The sequence below is a fragment of the Pomacea canaliculata genome, linkage group LG4 (genome assembly GCF_003073045.1).
Source record: "Pomacea canaliculata isolate SZHN2017 linkage group LG4, ASM307304v1, whole genome shotgun sequence".
In the NCBI taxonomy this organism is placed as follows: Eukaryota; Metazoa; Mollusca; class Gastropoda; order Architaenioglossa; family Ampullariidae; genus Pomacea; species Pomacea canaliculata.
In genome coordinates, this window is record NC_037593.1 from 19,354,493 (window position 1) to 19,372,705 (window position 18,213).

At 35.1% G+C, this 18,213-nt stretch overlaps 1 protein-coding gene across 9 annotated transcripts; it reads left to right on the forward strand.

Annotated features, from left to right (window-relative positions):
* Window positions 1–896: 896 nt before the first annotated feature.
* Window positions 897–17,643, forward strand: LOC112562741 (reticulon-1-A-like). Of its 9 annotated transcripts, none has more exons than XM_025236199.1 (9): window positions 897–1,220; window positions 4,253–4,282; window positions 5,609–5,638; window positions 12,361–12,568; window positions 12,759–12,897; window positions 13,112–13,181; window positions 13,521–13,567; window positions 13,711–13,769; window positions 14,104–17,643. In XM_025236199.1, exons 1-9 carry the CDS (start codon window positions 1,031–1,033, stop codon window positions 14,150–14,152), a joined length of 822 nt encoding a protein of 273 aa, XP_025091984.1. In that variant the 5' UTR covers window positions 897–1,030; the 3' UTR covers window positions 14,153–17,643. The 9 variants fall into 9 exon arrangements, with proteins under 9 accessions (XP_025091984.1, XP_025091983.1, XP_025091988.1 ...); XM_025236198.1 differs by lacking the exon at window positions 5,609–5,638 and adding an exon at window positions 7,432–7,479; XM_025236203.1 differs by having other exon boundaries at window positions 897–1,184.
* Window positions 17,644–18,213: the final 570 nt, after the last annotated feature.

The following is an 18,213-nucleotide window of genomic DNA, read 5'->3' on the forward strand; positions in this document are numbered from 1 at the left end:
AGATAGGTGCTGACATATGCAGTCTGTCTGTGCAGGAGTATAGCACGAACTTGAATTACTGGACTGCTGGCAGAAGATATTTTCCAGTTAACTACTAAAACGAGGCATGAGACTACAAAGTTTCCGGTTTAGTCATAGTCTTTGTTTAGGCTCGCCGAGACTAACAGCGGAGAACTTCGCAAGAGGCTAAGCGTTGGTCTTGGCAGACAGACAGCAGTCCACCTATACACATCCATGAGGAGAGCGTGGTAGCTCAGTGTTTCTCCCTCGTGATACATCATATTTAGCGGCCTTGATCTACCCCAGCTGGTTACAGGGAGACAACTCCATGCCGTCTTGGTTGATGAAGGATTACTTGGTTGTGACACTTAGTTTATACACAGGCTTTTTATTTCTGGAGACACCATAATTATCGTGACATCTAGTTTTTTTTTAAGATCTAAATGTTCATGCCTTTTCCATTAAAAAAGCATCTTTACACTTTACACATAGTTATGAAAAGATAATCAATCTATATTGTGTATAGAACCATTTCAGCCTTATGTACATTTAAAAATCCTGATTTCTTAAACTTTAAGTCAGTATTTTAGTTAAAACAGATTTACGAAATTATCATTTCTGCTATTCACAGGGCACAGATTTTTTTTTTCGATTGTTCATTTCGGCAGTGTTTGGCTGTAGACGTATTCTAGGGATTTTGTCATAATTTAATGTTCTATTCGGTTTTCATCTCAAAGTCAATATCAATGTAATTATTTACCTGATATTGTCAAAGGCTGTTTAATCCTATTTAGAACTGCAGATGTGTAATGAAACTGCTAAGAAGTTGTTTTTCTCCCTTCTCAGCGGAAGTAATTGTCAGACTCTAGATAGTTCAGTAACCCCCCTTTAGTCCATTGTGCGCATGTCCACGATTACGTCAACGGATCTGAACGGCCATGTTAATGTAAATCAGCAGGAATAATAAAGGCGAGGTAACGTTTGTTGGAGCCAGTGACGCAGTTCTTTTCCTACACCCATCTTGTGCACGATGGCAGACTCAGAAAGCGAAAACTACGTAGAAGGTAATACTTACCATCACGAGGATTTTGAAACAGTGGAACCGCTTAGTGCGCATCACTCAGAAAATGGCCAGGAGATACCAGAGCAAGACGAAGAAGTCACAACTACAAATTCTCTTGGCGGTGAGGAACCAGCAGAGGAGGATCGCTATGCTCCCGGTGCGTCAGACGCAGACCCTGTTGATCATTCCTCGAATCTCATCTCTTGGGGGGATGAAGAATCTTTGTCCTCGCAGCCGTCTGCTACAGTGTCCGAGTCGCAAGACTCAGCGTTTGGTGGCGTAGGTGATTTTTCCATGGGCACTGCTGCCTCAGAAGCTTTGCAGTCTGAATTTTCGTCACGTCCCCATCCCCCAGAGGCCGAGCAGGACATATATCCCACCCCTTCCCAAGAGAGGGGAGATGTTACTAGCACTGAACCTTTTTCTGTGTTGGAAGCGATACAAGAAACAAAAGCCGAAGGTAAATTCCACAGCGTAATTTTTAACCAGATATCCCCCAAATGCCGTCTTGTCACTGATGCAATAGAATGGCGAGTACGCTTCATAGCACCTATTTTCTTTAGCCAATAGATGCCAGCAGCGAAATTTCTATTATGCTGACTGCATGAAAAGGTCTTGTATTTAAAATAAATGTGCTCTTCCTTATTGCATCTGCTTTGTATAAACATATAAAGAACGCTGACAGTATAATGAAATTATGTTGAAAAAAAAATCGAACAGAAATTTTAAAACCTTCAAGAAAATTTAATGTGAAAATTTGAATTATCAATAGCAGTATTTTTTGTCTATTGAAGCAGCTGCTATTTAACAGATGTACCCTTGGCACTGATAGTAAGACATGGCACTGTGGCAGATGGTTTGAAAATTCAGTATCTTTTTTTTTTTTTGGTGGCAAATGTATGATAAATTGTGTCATAGCGAGTAATACAAGGTAGAGATTGCCATTTCAGTATATTTTTAGTGGTAATCCTAACTCTCATTGTCTTGCTCAAATGTTGCTGCACTTTGATCCAGCTTTGCAGAGTTGCTTTTCTTTTTGTGTTATTTAGCATTTTATTCAGTTTCATTGGCACGCATTTTCTGTTTTCATTTGCATTTTTTTTTGCTTTTGGCAATAACATTTTTTTTTTTTATACTTAGTGCTGATATTTTGGATTCTACCAGTTAGGTTTTTGTTGCTTAGTAGATGAAACCCATTCTCACACATTTCCCGTTTCATAGTGCTTGCACTATCAAAACATTAACATCTGTATTTTTTTTTTAAATAGTGCACATTATCCAACATGCTGTGGTGGATTTCTGTTAATTTTACTGTTCATGCCTTTCAACAAAAACTTCAATTTTAGTTTTGTAAAATACATAAGAATCTTTCATTTAGTAGTACATCTATGTTAATAATTACTGATTAACATTTATGTCATAGAACAGATGTCATCATAGATGCCTTACAGGGGGATATAATTCAAAATGTATCTGGATGGGTGATAAACAGCATCATCTAACATGTTTTTACTTCTTGGTGACATGTTGCTCAGTATCACTAAGGCAAAGACCTTAGTAGAACATTTCAAATCTTTTTTAGTGACGCATCAGGAGCATAAGGATATCCTCCAATTCTTTTTTTTTTTTCACCCTTTCTGCATGCTTCTTTCATAGTTATGTGTATAAAGCTTGCATGATATATGCCTGCAGCTTTGATGCTCAGAAGTATGAACTTTGATACAGCATGTGACTGGAATGTATTTGATGTGAACTTTGACCTGTTTTCAAACATGAATGGCGTAAGTATATTGTTGCTTATGTATTTCAAGTTTTGACCTTGCTGACAATGGGATGGGGAGAGCACAGAACTGAGGAAAACCTTGAATATAGGGCTGTGATTAAAATTAGGTGTAGGTGAAGGCAGATTTTTTTTTTTTACTAAACTGACATCATTTGTACTTTTATACATGTCAGATGACTTTGAAATAGGCATTGTTCTGACTTGAATTAAAAGCACTTAAAGGAATGCAATGATAATTTTCCTTCCTTAAATGCTTCTACATTCAAAAATGGTTAACTTTTCGTTACGAATACTGTTAGTCATAAATGATAAATTGAGTACATTGATGGTGAACTTCATTGAAGATAAATGTTGCTGTTAGTTTTATTCACTTTATTAACAAAATAAAAGGGAAGGAGTGGGTTGCTAGGTGTAAAGCTAAAGAATAATCATGTAGTAGTGGTAATATTAGGTGGTAATGTTGGAACTGATTGGCTTTTGCTGTCACTTGCAACATACCTGCATGTCAGGGCACAATGTAAACATTCTTAGTTCCTAACAGTAATTGTCTTTTCGACAGTGTATGTGAAGATTTAATTAAGTGCAGTTAGGTTGTTTCCTCATGCTAGTAGTGACATCCAGCCATTGATGAATATGCCAAAGTCAAATGTTTGTGCTAAAACCCATTGGAGTTTTGGATGTAGCCAAATGTAACATTAATAGTTTAATGTCTTGCCTAATTTATGTGAACATGCGAGAGAAGAATGTTTGAGGGAAAGAAGGTTCTACTCAGAGGAATTTTAGGGAAAGTTTAGTGGAAGAATACCCTTGTTTTAAAGTCAGAGCCAGATTTCAAAGTACACAAATATTTTTCTGGGGAATGCCACAGCTTTGAAAAGTTTTAAGTCCTAGAAATTGTTTTTAAGCAGTTGTCTTTCTTAAGTTTGTCACATTTCCACATGTTTCGTGTTATAGTGTAAGATAAGAAGATCATCTTGAAAAAGTTAACATTGGTTTCTAGTCTTCAGCTTTTAGAAAATGTGTATCACTGTAAATATTTATTGGGACTAGGACATATTTATATGAAAATATATAGATCATTAGATTGCTAGTGTTTAATTTTCATTGAAGTACATGATTGGCAAGAAATATAACTTACATTGACAGTTTTGTTTCGTTCTTAAATGACCAGAGACATTTTGTTCGTTTGCATTGTGCTTGAGGTCACCTGATTTGAATCAGTAGCTTCTGACTCTGTTGTTGTATGTCTGCATTACCATTTAAAAATTTTTTTTTAACTTCTTCAGTTAAGATGGGTTGAAACATGAAAATTATACTGTGATCTTGGCGTTATAAAAATACAATTTAAGGAATTAGCAGTCAATATGCTCATGGATAAAAATGTAAAACTGTATTTTAATTTACAGGAACGTGGCTGAAAAATGTGGATCCCAGAGGTGAGTTTAAAGAAAATAAAGCATATTACGCATGCTTCGTACGTTTGAAGAAATAGCTGTGTTTCATATATTTTTAAAAATGTTTTTTGCTCTGTATAATTATTTATAGTTTTAACATTATTACGCTTACTGAATATTTGCAAATAAGAACACCAGACGTTATTTGCACTTGACATGTTATCCTTGCATATTTTTAAATTGATACTTGGCACAAGTTACTGTCCAACCACTGGAGATCTGGCAGTGTCCTTGCATTGAAATCCCCCTCCCTTACTATCAGTTCCTAACTTTTAAGATCAAAGATGCCTCAGCGCAACAATGGAGAATGTGTTTAGTGTTTTGTTATTTTTAGTCCAAAATGTTGAGTAGGTGTTCTGTAAGTTATGTACTTACAACCGACAGTTATAGTTTATTTTATTTTTATGTTGTTTATAATTATTTAATTCATTTATGTGACATTTTATGCACAGCTTGTAGATTTACTCATCTAATTTATTCTCAAGCCTAATTAATTTTGAAGTAGCATTTGGTATAATTGGAGTTTCGTTTGGGCTTATAGATTGTATGTGTGCCTTTCGCAGTTGAGAGAAATGTAAACACAAAACTAAACTAAGCGAATGAGTGAGCTTGTGTAGTGTGGCACTCTGGCGAAAACCAGGCACACTGTGCTTAGCAAAAACAGAAAAGACAAAAATCCTGCAGCTCTTAAATTTAAATCTTCTATTAAAGTTATGAGGCATAACACATTTTTTGAAATGAGTTGTAAAATTAAAAGTATTGGGCACATTTAGGTAAGAAGACTTTATGGTAAAACTTTACAAACTTCTCAGAAACTATAACAAGCCCAGGATCTAATTGGGCTTATTATTCACAATTAAGTATTTTATAGCTATGGTTTTTTTTTTTGAGGAAAATCTTCCACAAAATATTTTATTTTTGGGAACGTTAGTAAATTGTTAAGATTTCATCTTGTGCAACATAAATTTTTTAATGATTTTGACTAGTTTTTAGAGGTGATGGTCTACATTTAATGCCAACTTTAAGTGAGGGTTAGCATTCTGGACTGTTATTATTAAAGGAAAGAAAACAAGTTTAATGGCTTATAGAAATAACATTACTTAAAAATGCATAGGCTTGAATTTTGATTTTAGTTACGTATATGATTATTAAAAATTATATAAAGTGTAGAGAGTATTGATAGTGAGAGAGAATGTTTGTGGCGCAGAGGACAACTAAATTTCTTTTAAAAAAATTATTTTTTTTATCCATACATGTACAGTTTACATTTTTTGTTTTTATTTTGGGACATCTCCTAATTTCTAACAGCACCTACCCTTGAACAAGACCTCACATTGTGTAAGTTACTGTTTCCGTTTGTTCTGTTGTGGCATGGAAAACTAAAGTAATCTGAGCTCCCCATTTAACAATTCCAGAACATTGGTTGCATGGGAACTACAGCATCTCATTGTGCATTTTGATTACAAAGAGGTGGTGTGTTTATGGTTCTTGTGTACATAAAACTACTGATATATTGCTTCTGAAAGACTGCTATATGCTTCAACATTCAGATGGAGGACGACCATTTAAGCTGCTGTTCTGAAGAATCTGTGGTTTGATATTAGAAAATTGTAGACTGTGAATTTGATTTAGTGGTTCCTTTTGATTTTTGTATGTTTAGATTAAAGAATAATTTTTATGTATCCTTCAATTTATGCTTACCTGTAAAGTAACCTAAGATGACTGGGTATATCATGAAGTGGGCCAGAGTACTGCTATAACTGCATTATCCGATGAATGGTATTCAGCTTTTTCATCATTTTGCCATGGAGATGCCACATTGATTATTCTGACATGGGGAAATTGAAGTTGAGAATGCTGCTGCATGCGCATTTAACACTAGAGCCATAAATTAGACAGGATAAAATGTGTATTTTCTGCTTGACATAGTACTTGTGTATGGATAGGGGTTGCTTTCTAATCAAAACCTATTAAATGTCACCTGCATTTAAATGCTTGTTACTTTGCCTGCATCAAGTCAGCTATTGTCGCAAAGTTTGGCCAGGCTTTTCTTGCAGATTTTGGCAGTGTGTATTTTTAGCCAGTTGGTAAACCAGTTAGTATGTGTGGTACTAGGTGTTTAAGGTGCCGTCTAGTGCGTGTGTAGATTGGCACAAGCACACTCAGTGTGTCAGGCTAGCTTTGGAAACAACCCAATCTATTAATACTTCAGTGTTCTCCCTTCTTTTCTTTTCTTTTTTTTTTTAAGGCTTCTTGCTTGTCAGTCTTCAAATGACTAGTTCATTTTTCCAACAGTTATTATTCTGGTCCATGTTTTAGAATTGAATTTTTAGGTACGGTTTGATGCCTTAATCCACCATCATAGAATGTTTACATTATCGTCAATCCCCTCAAACTGTGTTAGTCCTTGAAAACATTTTGTTTTATAATGTTGATGGTATCATTTTAAACTATTTAAAATGTTTATAGCATAATAATCCAAAAGAAGGTACTTTTTGTCTTTTCAAAGGAGTTAGCTTTTTTTTTTTTTTTTGGACTAATTTTGTAAGTTGTTAGAATTTTACTAGATCCATTATTTATGAAATATAAACATGACAAGAAATAGAGCATTTTTGTATTGCATATAATTTACATTGTTACTACCACATGTAGCACTGATGATGTGCATTAATTTGAAGGGTCTACCCTACCCCCTACACACATAATTACACTGTATATATAAGTAATTTGTTTCTGAAAGCTATGCTTATATAAGAAAGAGAGAAAGGTGAGCATTATGAACAAAACATGCTACAAATAGACTGGATAAGTGAACTGAAGGCAGTCATTTTGTAGAGATGGGCATCTGCTATTTGAAGCATTGCAGCTGCTGTGCCAGGTGTGATTAGAGTTACGTTACCAAAACTGCAAGAAAAATTGCTCACATTCCTTCCATCAGTTTATTTTAAATCTTCTGAGTCTATATTCACAACCATTAACCATGAACAAGAATGAAAAATCCATAAATATTAAAACGTTGTTTTATATAGGTACAGATTGCTGGGGTTTTCGTGTGGCTAGATAGCTGATTATTTTAGCAATAGTAGGTAGAGAGCATTAAGGTCAACTGACTACGATTGGTTCTTGTGCAGAGGATTTTTCAGCTTTATGTAATCCAACAATTGTGGAAGACGACAACAGTGAGTCCAGCATTGTGGATTGGATTTATTGCTGTTCATCAAGCTTGTTATGCAACAAGATTGCATTTTATTTTTCATTTCAGAATCTGTAATCTTAGTCTATTACAGGTGATAGACGAGTTCAAATTTATTGTATTTGTACCTGGCACTGACCAGTGGTAGCGTAGATTACACACGACACAAGTGCATTTGATCAGGCAAAGAATGGAGTTGCTTTTCTTCGTGTAACATACCATACTTTTAATTCACCTTTTACCACATACAGGATATTGGGGAAAAGCTGCAGTTGACATTATTACGAAATACTAGCTTGCTAGAGAAATTTCTTCCGGCTATCCCATAATATTAGATGCAGGCCAGTTTTGTATTCTGAAGTTGTCACTTTAAATAATGCTAACAAAATCCCAGTGTATTTATATTTGTTAAAATATTGTGTACGATAGACACCGACTACCATTAAGACCACCAAAATTAGCATTGCTAATGTGTTCTGCCAGCAAACTGCATGATGCTATTTGCACATAAATTTAGACGTAGGTTTCATTTTGTGCGTGTGGTTTTTTTTTTTTTCTTTCATTTTTTGCATGTAACAGATCTGAATTTCTTGTTACTATTTGCTTTTGGCATGTCATCAGTTTTACAGGTTGATACAACAATTTTCTCTTTAACTAAATCTGATCAAAAGTGTGATTTTTGCTGCTTAGCAGCTTTTTGTGAACAGTCTTCAACACAGAATGTCAAAACAAATAGCAGTATGACAGATACGTTGATTTGAATTGATTTTAATCACATCCTTGAGTTAGCATATCATCTGACATTTCCAGATCTCTGCCAGCAGAACACATAACTGCATCTTAAATAACTATGGATAGTTGTGATATTGTATAGACAGAAATGTGAATATATATGTTTGAAGATAGAACTGGCATGTTTATGGTGGATTTAAAATGTCGGAACTTCCAGAAGTTATTTACTATGTGTCTTAATGAACACGCATGGAGTTGAAGCAATAGCTGCTATTTATTAGGAATAAAGTTGTATCCCTTCCGTCTCCCTCCCTGAAATGTTCTGACATTTTGTTACCTATTCTTACATTCTTTGTCAGTTGTAGAGTAGTCTCTGTATGTGAGGTTTGTGACCCTCCAGTCACCATTATGCATTGTTAATATAGCATGCAGCAAATCTCAAAATTAGACCATTGGGATAAACAGTATGTAGGTGCTGAAATATAACAGCCCAGTCTTGCTTTGTCAGTAGTACTATTGCATGGAATGTGCCACTGCACAGCATTTTGGATTAGATCTTAAGAGGAAAATAATTGTTCTTTTCACTTGCTGTACAAAATCATCTCTGAAATAATCATTCTTTTCTTTTCCTATACAAAATCTTTGCTGTGGTTCTCATTACCGATGGAAGCTTGCCGCCATGAACTTATTTATAATTTTGTTAGCTTACACAATTGAGTGTGGATGGGTGGGAAGTTTGCTTAGATAATTCATCAGACTAGTTACATCGGTTGGCATGTACTATTTTAGCATGAATGCATGAGTTCAAAAGCATGACCATAAAAATGACCATATGTGTAGCGAAGATTTGTTTGCCAGCTGTGGTATTGTAGTTTGCATGAACACCCACAAGTGCATGCATAGACAGAAGGAACATTTATCTGGGAAGTGGGGAAAAAATGTTAAATATGTTTTGCCAACTTGTAATGCTACAGTATGGACAACAGCTTCAGACCCAATTTATGTTGCCCTTTAAGAAAATTTTCTCCTACCATCTTAATAGAGACAGGTGGAACATGAGACATTTTTCCTATAAAAATGATCAGTGGGAATAAGATCAAACTGCTGGGCTGTGTTATGCACTGTGAATAAATGCACTTTGGCTGGGGTTTTGTATATTTTGTTTTATAATAGTGCATGCTGCATTCCACTTTCAGCCTATTAGTGATATTATGAGCCTATTAGTGCTTCTATATTGGCTGTTAGCTTCTTTTTGAGTTTTCTCCCACTTTGCACTGCCTCACTGACAAGGTGATGTGGAGCACAGTTCAGAGTGCTTTTGTTTTGTCTGGGGTTCACATATTTTCTCAAGTTTAGATTGTTGTCATTGCTGCCTTCTCTGTTGCTGCAATTTTCATCCTAAGGCAAATACACTTTGCAAGTTTCATTCATTCAGAATAACTACAGAAAATTTACAAAAATTAAGATTTACCCGGTTGCAGGAAATGGATTTTAAGGCTATTTTGTGTGCATGTTGAGAGACATTTAATAGAAGGAGTACTTTTGTGCATGAAACTAGATTATTAATGGTGGACTAAAGATTTGCTTAGTTTGATCTGACTGCTGATCTTGGTATGTGGCATTTCAGATATGTAGCTAATTTCTGAGGCTTTGTGATAAGGCACAAATAGAAGATACAAATCTTTTATACATTCTGCAGTTCTTAAGAATTTTGGCACCTATATTAAACTAAAAATAGATGTCGGTCTTTGAAATTGCACAGAATTAAAGGGAGAAGTGTTGCGAAGGCATGTGGATTGGCTTAATGGGGAGGTAATAACCTTGACAGATTCTAGGACATACTTTGTCATATACTATTGAAGAAAGTGTAGTCCAGGGTATTTATTTATTGTAAGCTGTGTGTCTTTGTATATGGCGGAAGCCTGTGGCAGGAATTACTGTGAGGACTTAATATTTGGTGCTCCTGAGCGTTTGTGATATTGCTGATTAGTAATCCTCTGTATTGGTGGTGTACTGAGCAAGAGGAAATCAGTTCCTTGTGGTCAAGATAAAATTTTAAACAATAAGACAAGGGCAGAATGAGCTGGGAAGATTTATTTAAAATGTTTACCACATTTTACCATGCAGTAATCTTTTTAGCTTATGGAATGCTTTCATAAACACATTTGGGTTCATACAAAAAAGTTGTTTGCGTAGAGCCATGGAAGGAGCTTTTAGTCAAAAGTAACAAAGAAGTCCACAGTTTTACTATTTTCTGGATACTACATTCATGAAATGAGACTTCAAAGTAACAAAGGCTAATTTTTCTGATTACAGGTGAAACTGATAAACACCGGAAATAAAAATAAAACTAGTAACTAACCACAGAGCCACACAACTTTTTTGTAGATGTTATCTGAAACAGCTCTTCACGGGAGAGCTAATTCCCCCTCCTCTCCCAATTACAAGCTTCATTTCTGGCATGGAAATGCTGTTACTAGAATTTGAATCAGGATCAGGGAAGAACCTTAATAGAGTTATTTGGTTATGTTAAAATGCATGTTCATTTATACTCCTGTTAATGTACATTAAAAAATCCAGAGAACTTGAAGTTTTGTGATGTTCTACATCTGATATATTGTAGACCATAAGGAAACCAGAATTAATTTTTTAAGGAAATTAGTATATTTCATGATTGACCAAAGTGACAGCTAAAAACGGTTTACATCGTAAATTGAAAATTGCTATTGATTTTGGCATACAAAGTTCTAGGACCAATCTTTGCTTTTTCTCCAATAATATGCTAATAGTGAAAAGCGGTGAAGCATTAAAACACAAAAGCACAGTTTCCTTAGCCTTTTCATATCCAAGCCTACTCAGCCTAAGGTTATCCTGTGATAAAGTTCTCACTGTGAGTTTAGTAATGGGGTTGTCTTACAGTTCACACATCCTTTGTGGAAATTCTAAACTTGCTGCTGATGAAGACTGATTCAGAGGTTAGTTTGAGGGCATATCATTGTAGAAACTGTTGTTTTGGGGTTACTTTCAATCTGTGCGTAAGTGACCCCAAAGTTCTCCTTTGAAGTTGCTGCTTTCCCTAATATGTTCTTGTTGCTTTCATTTTACTTTCAGTTTTCTTATTGGATCTTCCACAGTTATAAACTATCCTTTTTACAATTTTCTGTGTAGTCACTCTTATGTTTTTAATAAAGTTCTGAGGAAATCATATTTTGTTGTGATAAATTGGTTTTCTACTTAAGAAATGCGGTTGACCCATAATGAAATAATTCAGTTCCTGTTAGTGAGCAACATGAAGAAAGCAGTAGTATGGTCTATGATGAAACCCCTGTCATTTCTGTAAACTTTTGTTTTTTGTCTTGTATTGTTAGCAGTCATATTTCTTTGTGTTCAGATTTATGGCATCTCTTTCTTCTGGCCATGCTGCTTTCTAGATTATGTCCATCTTGTCATGATTGTTACACATACACTATAATACAATGTTTGGTTTGTCTCTATGCGTCCTCAGGGTGAGATAAGATCAAATCAGGAAACTGTTCCTGATTGTCTGTTTTTTTCTCCAGCAAAATTCTTGTGGCCTTACCTAGGTCATAAGCTTCATATGACTTCGATCATTGAGACAGGATTTGATTTTTAGTATAATTGATCTAGTAATTTGCAATTGATGCAGATTTCCAGTCTTTAGATGGTGACAATATTTAGCACAATTTTTCTTGTGAGGTGGAGGAAAGAGATTGTGTTTGGCAGAAGTGGGCTTGGGAAGCAGGTTTGGATAGGGGGAGATGTTCATGTTCTGAGATGTATGTGTTTAAGACATTAAAATATGCTAAAATATGTAATGCTATTATACCTTCATCAAAGTATAATAGTATAATATAGGTTTTTTAAATTTTCTTTTACATCAGAGGTTTTTCCCCAAATGAATAGCTTGATGTGAAGTTTTAAATGTCTCTTGCTATATTGTCTACATAAACTTTGTTGTCTTTGTGTTGTTTTATTCAGGACAAACAGATTGTTTAGCAGGACAAGTCTGAATTATAAGACTTAATAAAGTGCATATATGTTTACCTGGTTCTGCATTAAGATCTTGCTCAAAACTTTTAAGTGATTGGTTTCATTTTGATTCATTACTTTTCAGTGCTTGATTTAATCTATTGGAGAGATGTGCGAAAAACAGGAGTGGTGTTTGGCTCCATGCTGCTTGTGCTGCTGTCACTGGCATTCTTCTCCTTGCTTAGCGTACTGGCATATCTATCTTTGGCCATCCTTACAGTCACACTCAGCTTCCGTGTTTATAAGAACATCATGGCTGCTGTTCAGAAAACTAGTGATGGACATCCTTTCAAGTGAGTAGTATTATCAAGAAAGGGGTAAGGTTTTGGGGACTGGGGAACAGGTTTGATAACAACTACTTCAAAAATGAGCACGGTAGATTGAGAGATGGTATTTTCTGTGCATACTTACCATTGACGCATCACTTTGTTTTTTAGTAGAGTTGATATGTTCATGGCATTTAGAAAAAAACCTTGATTTCAGACAATACCTGGATCTTGACATTACTCTGAAAGAGGAGAAGGTATCCAGAGTTACTCATACTGTGCTGCAGCACATCAACAGAAGTCTGCTGGAGTTACGTCGCCTTTTCCTTATTGAAGACCTTATTGACTCCATTAAGGTCAGACTTTTCAGTCTAATTATTTGGAATTAAAGACTTTTTACCAATACTTAGAAATGAGCTTTTCTTAACAAACTGGTCCTGGTGTAATAGCAGCCCTCCAGCACAAGAGAGGTTGCAGGACAGAAATAGTACATACAACTTCATTGTATTCATTAAAGAATTTAGATCAGTAAAGTGGCATTGTTGTTTGATTTGGATGGTTTTATTTCAGTTTGGACTCTTGCTGTGGGTTCTTACCTATGTTGGAGCTTGGTTCAATGGAATGACACTAATTATCTTGCGTGAGTATTAGTTTCTTATAGTAAAGTTCAGTAAAAATCTAATGGTTTTCTGCCTCAATTTGTATTGTCACTTTAAGCTTGTCTCTGGGAAGAAAAAGAAATATTGAACATTTGTGAAGTGCCATGAGCTTGTCCAAAGGGCAGGATAAGGCACTATACAAGTGAACTTTTATTATTCTCCTGATGTTACCCTTATTCTCTGAAGGAAGTTGTTACTGTTAAATCAGCAGTGATCACCCTTTATTGCCAAATGCTGCCTTTAGCTGAGATATTGCACTATATAAATTCTTACTTATTATTATTTTATTTTATTTTGGGGTTTTTGTTTTCTTTTTGCAGTTGTTGTGGCCATTTTTACCTTGCCAAAGGTATATGAAACCTACAAGGTAAGCTTATTACTAGATTATTCAAAAACACTAAAGAAAGTTTGCTTACTTTACTTTAAATGTCAAGTTTTGTAGGCTTGTGATGCAATTTTTATAGTGGTTTTTTTTTATGTACAGTAAGATAATTTTTTTTTTCCATGCAGGTCCAGATTGACAATTATGTCAATATGGCAAGGAACCAGCTGAACACTGTCCTTGCTCAGTGAGTGATTTAAGATTGAACGTTTTTATTACATGTGTACATGAACACACTAACTTAAAATGCATAACCAGAGAGACAGTTTTAGTTGGAATTTTAGTATATATAATATGTTGCATGAATATGGATCACTGATTTTTTTTCCTTGTTCGCTATCTTACAGATTGTAGACATTGTCATATTTAATGGAGATTATTTTTTCTTTTTCTTGAATGGAGTTTCCATATTTTATGTGCAGTATCAATATAATTTCTGTTTTAAAGCTATGCTGTACACTTGCAATACCATCAACATTTCTGTGCTCTAAAGCTATGTTCACTTTGTGTGTGTTTTCCAGAGTGCAAAGCAAAGTGCCATTCCTGAAGAAAAAAGCCAAGACTCAGTAGACAACTTTGGTTCACTGGGCCAGTCCCAAATTTCAGCTTCATGTCAACCTTTTCGTTGCTGCTGTGCACCAAGTGAAGATTGGCTAATGCCTAAGTTTCTGGAGCTGCCGACAGCACTGGCTGTTCATGTACATGCAAGCACTAGGACTTTTGGGCTTACTGAAAGAAGTGGATTAGTGACAAGGTAGAATTGCAGACAAAATTAGGTTCCATTTGTGCATAAGACGTTTTTGAATCATTTTTTTTTTTGGTAATGAGAGACATTTTTGAGATTTCTTTTCTGTTGATTTGGTTGTACAGTTTGTTCGTCTGCGGTTTGAGGTTTGTCTTTGTCTTTCAAACTCTGTACACAAATATATAGTCCATTTTTTTATCTTTTGTTAAATAGTTGGAACAGCCGCTGGTATTTTATACCAATTCTTAATTGGGAAGGGAAGGAAGATGATGAGTTTTTAAACTCATCTTAAATGAGCAAGAGAAATTTTGGGATTTTTTTTCTTCTTTTTGTCTTATGTATATGTCTTTATTTTTAAGGTCACAAATAGAAATCAAGGTATCATCAGGGGTAAGGGTTTCTGGGTAGAAACAACTCTTGACAGCAAGGATGCGTGTCCTCCACATTGGTGATGGGCAGGGTTGACCTTTTGTTTTTGATTACTATTTGTGTGGTATCTAGCATTAATATTGTTGATCACACGATTAAATGGAGAGGTATTTCACTTGGTACTCTTCTGTTCCTCCTTGGCCTTAAGGTCATGCAAATGTTTCTGCAAGTGCTATGCTCTTTATACTTGTGAAGGTTTTTTTAAAAAATACCCACAGTGCATTCTTTTTAAAATACTTGATCAAATATAACAGAAATGTGCTTGTCTAAGTGTTGTCTAAGCATGGTTTTGCATAGTTCTGCTCATATACTTAGTACATTGTGGAAAGTAACCATACAGAACATTCATTCAAAGCCACTTTCACTAATACAATCTACAGTTGATTGTGTGCTATGGATGAAATAAAATTCTTAGGGTAGTAAAAATCCATGCTTGTGTAAGGAACTGGATTTTTCACAAGCTGTTTGTGTGACCAGCTTGTGTTGGTAAAGCGTGTGCTTGTATTCCTCAAGGAAACAAGTTAATTCTTAAGAAAGCACCTTCCTTTTTTTGCCTATTTGCACTGACAGTGAAAAAATATGTCATGTATAAGAAGCCTATATTACACATTATAATTTTTATGCGATGTACTTGTTTATTTTTTTATATATATATAAAAGAAAAGGATGGTAGGAAATATCACCAACTCGTGCATTTATGACACATTTTTCTTCCTTTGTTTTCATAGTGCTGTGCTTTTCTTTGTATGATAAAATTAAAGATTTGCCAATGCTGAGATTTTTGCATAGTTGAACAGATTTAGTTCCATTTTACAGTGATGCAGACTAAATATCTTTCTATTAATATGTAACATGGCGTAGTCTTGCTTCACAGTTTTTTTTTAAGTTCATACATAAATATTGATTTTTTTTCATGTTATTATGTCTTTTCAAGTATCAAGTAAAGTGTTACATTTTAAATTTCTAGCTTGAATCAAACTCTTACATAACCAAGTCATAATACTTCAAAAAAAAATTCTTGCTTGTAAAATGATGTCAACATTTGCTCCATTAAATATTCTTTAACACTCTTTTAGGGTGTTTCTTACAAGAAAAATAATGTTTAGGTCATGTTTTAAAATAAACGTTCGATAATAACTTAAGTACCTCCATTGCTCAAACCATTATCTGAAAACAGTTTAAAATTACATGTGACATCCCAGTCAAAACTTTATGCATCTTTATGATAAATGACTAATGCATAGTTTGTCACTTTTAATAAACATCAGAATATTTATTTTATCTGTTGTAAAATTGCAGAGTTTTTAAGCGAGACATCGGCATAAGAGCTGTTGATAGAAATTAAATGTGTGTGAGGAAAAACCATTGTCATCCACTTATTACCCAGAAGAGTTTCATGAAATGTGTCGACACTGCTCCCTAGTAAACGTATTTTAAAGTTACATGAGTTCTAAAGCCTTAAGAGTCATGTATGCACCTGTGGAAGTGTACTTAAATGATTTTTTGTGGGGGTGGAGGGGGTTGTTAGTGGTGATGATTGGAGACATCTTTAAAATGTGTACAGTGGAAGAACTCTCATCAAGGATGTGGCAGTGAAATTTGGACTGTACAATTTTCCTGTGTTTTTAAACATTGTAAATTATTAACTATATTAAGCAGTTGTGTATGCATGCATCTGACATTGCAAAAATGTACAGCAAGTTTGCTTGACATGCCCTCACTTTTGTGCAGTATAGACAAAATCATTTGTGCTCTAGCTGCCTATTCATTTGACATGCTCATTGCTGGTTTGGTTGCAGCATGAATGAGCTCATAGTGCCTTGTTTGAACATTTCCTTCAGCTGATCTTTTGTCCTACACCACATATTTTAGTCACCTTTAGATGGCTCAGGTCATATGTGTAATGTACTTCTTGTGTTCACATCTATGTTGATACTTGGCCATGTTTGCATTGTTATTGCTTGGCAACAAAAGTGGTGTAATGATGATCTCAGAAGGAAAGAGATAAAGAGTGCTCGAAATTTATGAAGTCTTGATTGTTCATACGTCTCTTTATACCTAGCCATCTTTGCTAGTATGAATTTGTTCTGTGTGTATCAGAATACTTTGCTGTAAAAATTACATTCTGAACTATTTCAGATTATGATTGCAGAGTGTATGTGAAATGATACTGCTGCAGGAAAATAACTGACCATTAACTGGGAAATTTTTGTCAGATATTCCAAATTCAAGAAATGTGGTCATTGGACAACATTTTATCTTGCATGTTGAAACGTTAGGGTACTGCTGCCAGAATACTCATTCCTTTTTAAACATGTAATCAGGTTTAGCAATAAAAGCAACATCTCTATTGTATAGCATTCTAAATAATATAACAAGATGCAGATAGATGAGGCTTATTTTCTTAAGTGTATGCAGTTTCCCTTATATAAAGCTGATATGCTTTGATGTGTCAGCATGTGCTTTTATCTTTGTGTCACTGATTTTCACGTTTTCAAAAATCATTCTTAAAAGCCCATGGCATATAGAGATTTTATGTCAGCTGATCATTGAGACGACTTTAATGGGGCTTTTTGTTCAATTAAAGCATGCGTTCAATGTCCAGTTTATAAAAATCAAGAAACCAACACAAGCATAAGGTTGTACTTTAGCTGTTTCACAACTTCCACCAACACTACCACTAACCCCTGCCCATAAAAAAGTAATGCTGTCATAGACTGTTTTGTATTAAGGTGTGGCATGTCGGTGCTTTTCTCATCTTTTTTTAAATTTTTGCTGCTGTCCATCAGTGCTGTGCCATTTTCATCAAGGATTGTGTCAGTGTTTTTTCTTTTGTTTTTTTTTTTTTCTTTGTTGGCATATGTCAATAAATGTGACATAAATCTTAGAAGTTTGCGTATGGTTTTCCTCATTGTATAAAAGCAATCGCTAGCAGAGAATGTATCTGGCTTTCTTGAATGCTTGCTCAGGGAAAATAATAACTTTTATCTGTGAAGTGATGGGACAATTTGTTGCTTATAAAATTAACAACTTTTATTTCAGCCAAAACCACTTTTGCATTGAACAATTTACCTTCTCTAGCTGTTGCATGATGCAGGTAGCTGCACACCTTTTTCAGCTTGCAGACCTGATAATCAAATCCATTAACAATTATATAACTCAATTATTTCTATCTCACATAATAAAGATATTGTCTTTGAAGATGTCATGACCTAGACTGGGTGGAGAAAAGTGATGTCCCTTCGTCTAACTCGAGGAGACTGGGGGATTGATGTTTTACACCGAGCCAGTAACTAAGACTCTTTCATGGCAAGGCAGCCAGCCCAGTAAACAGATGCTACATGCAAAGAAAGAACGTGCCCGAGACGAGAGCTGAACCCAGAACGGCCAACCCTCACTGTATTAATGACAGGCGCTAACTGTTGCACCACCGGACCGCCCTAAAGTAGCTAGAGGG

What these genes read in the sequence shown, in the direction of transcription:
- LOC112562741 (XM_025236195.1), top strand. Translation starts at nt 1,031, where the DNA reads ATGGCAGACTCAGAAAGCGAAAACTACGTAGAAGGTAATACTTACCAT. An exon ending in AATTGTGGAAGACGACAACA is followed by an intron (nt 7,480 to 12,360) that starts GTGAGTCCAGCA and finishes ATTACTTTTCAG; the next exon opens with TGCTTGATTTAATCTATTGG. An exon ending in AGTGATGGACATCCTTTCAA is followed by an intron (nt 12,569 to 12,758) that starts GTGAGTAGTATT and finishes CCTTGATTTCAG; the next exon opens with ACAATACCTGGATCTTGACA.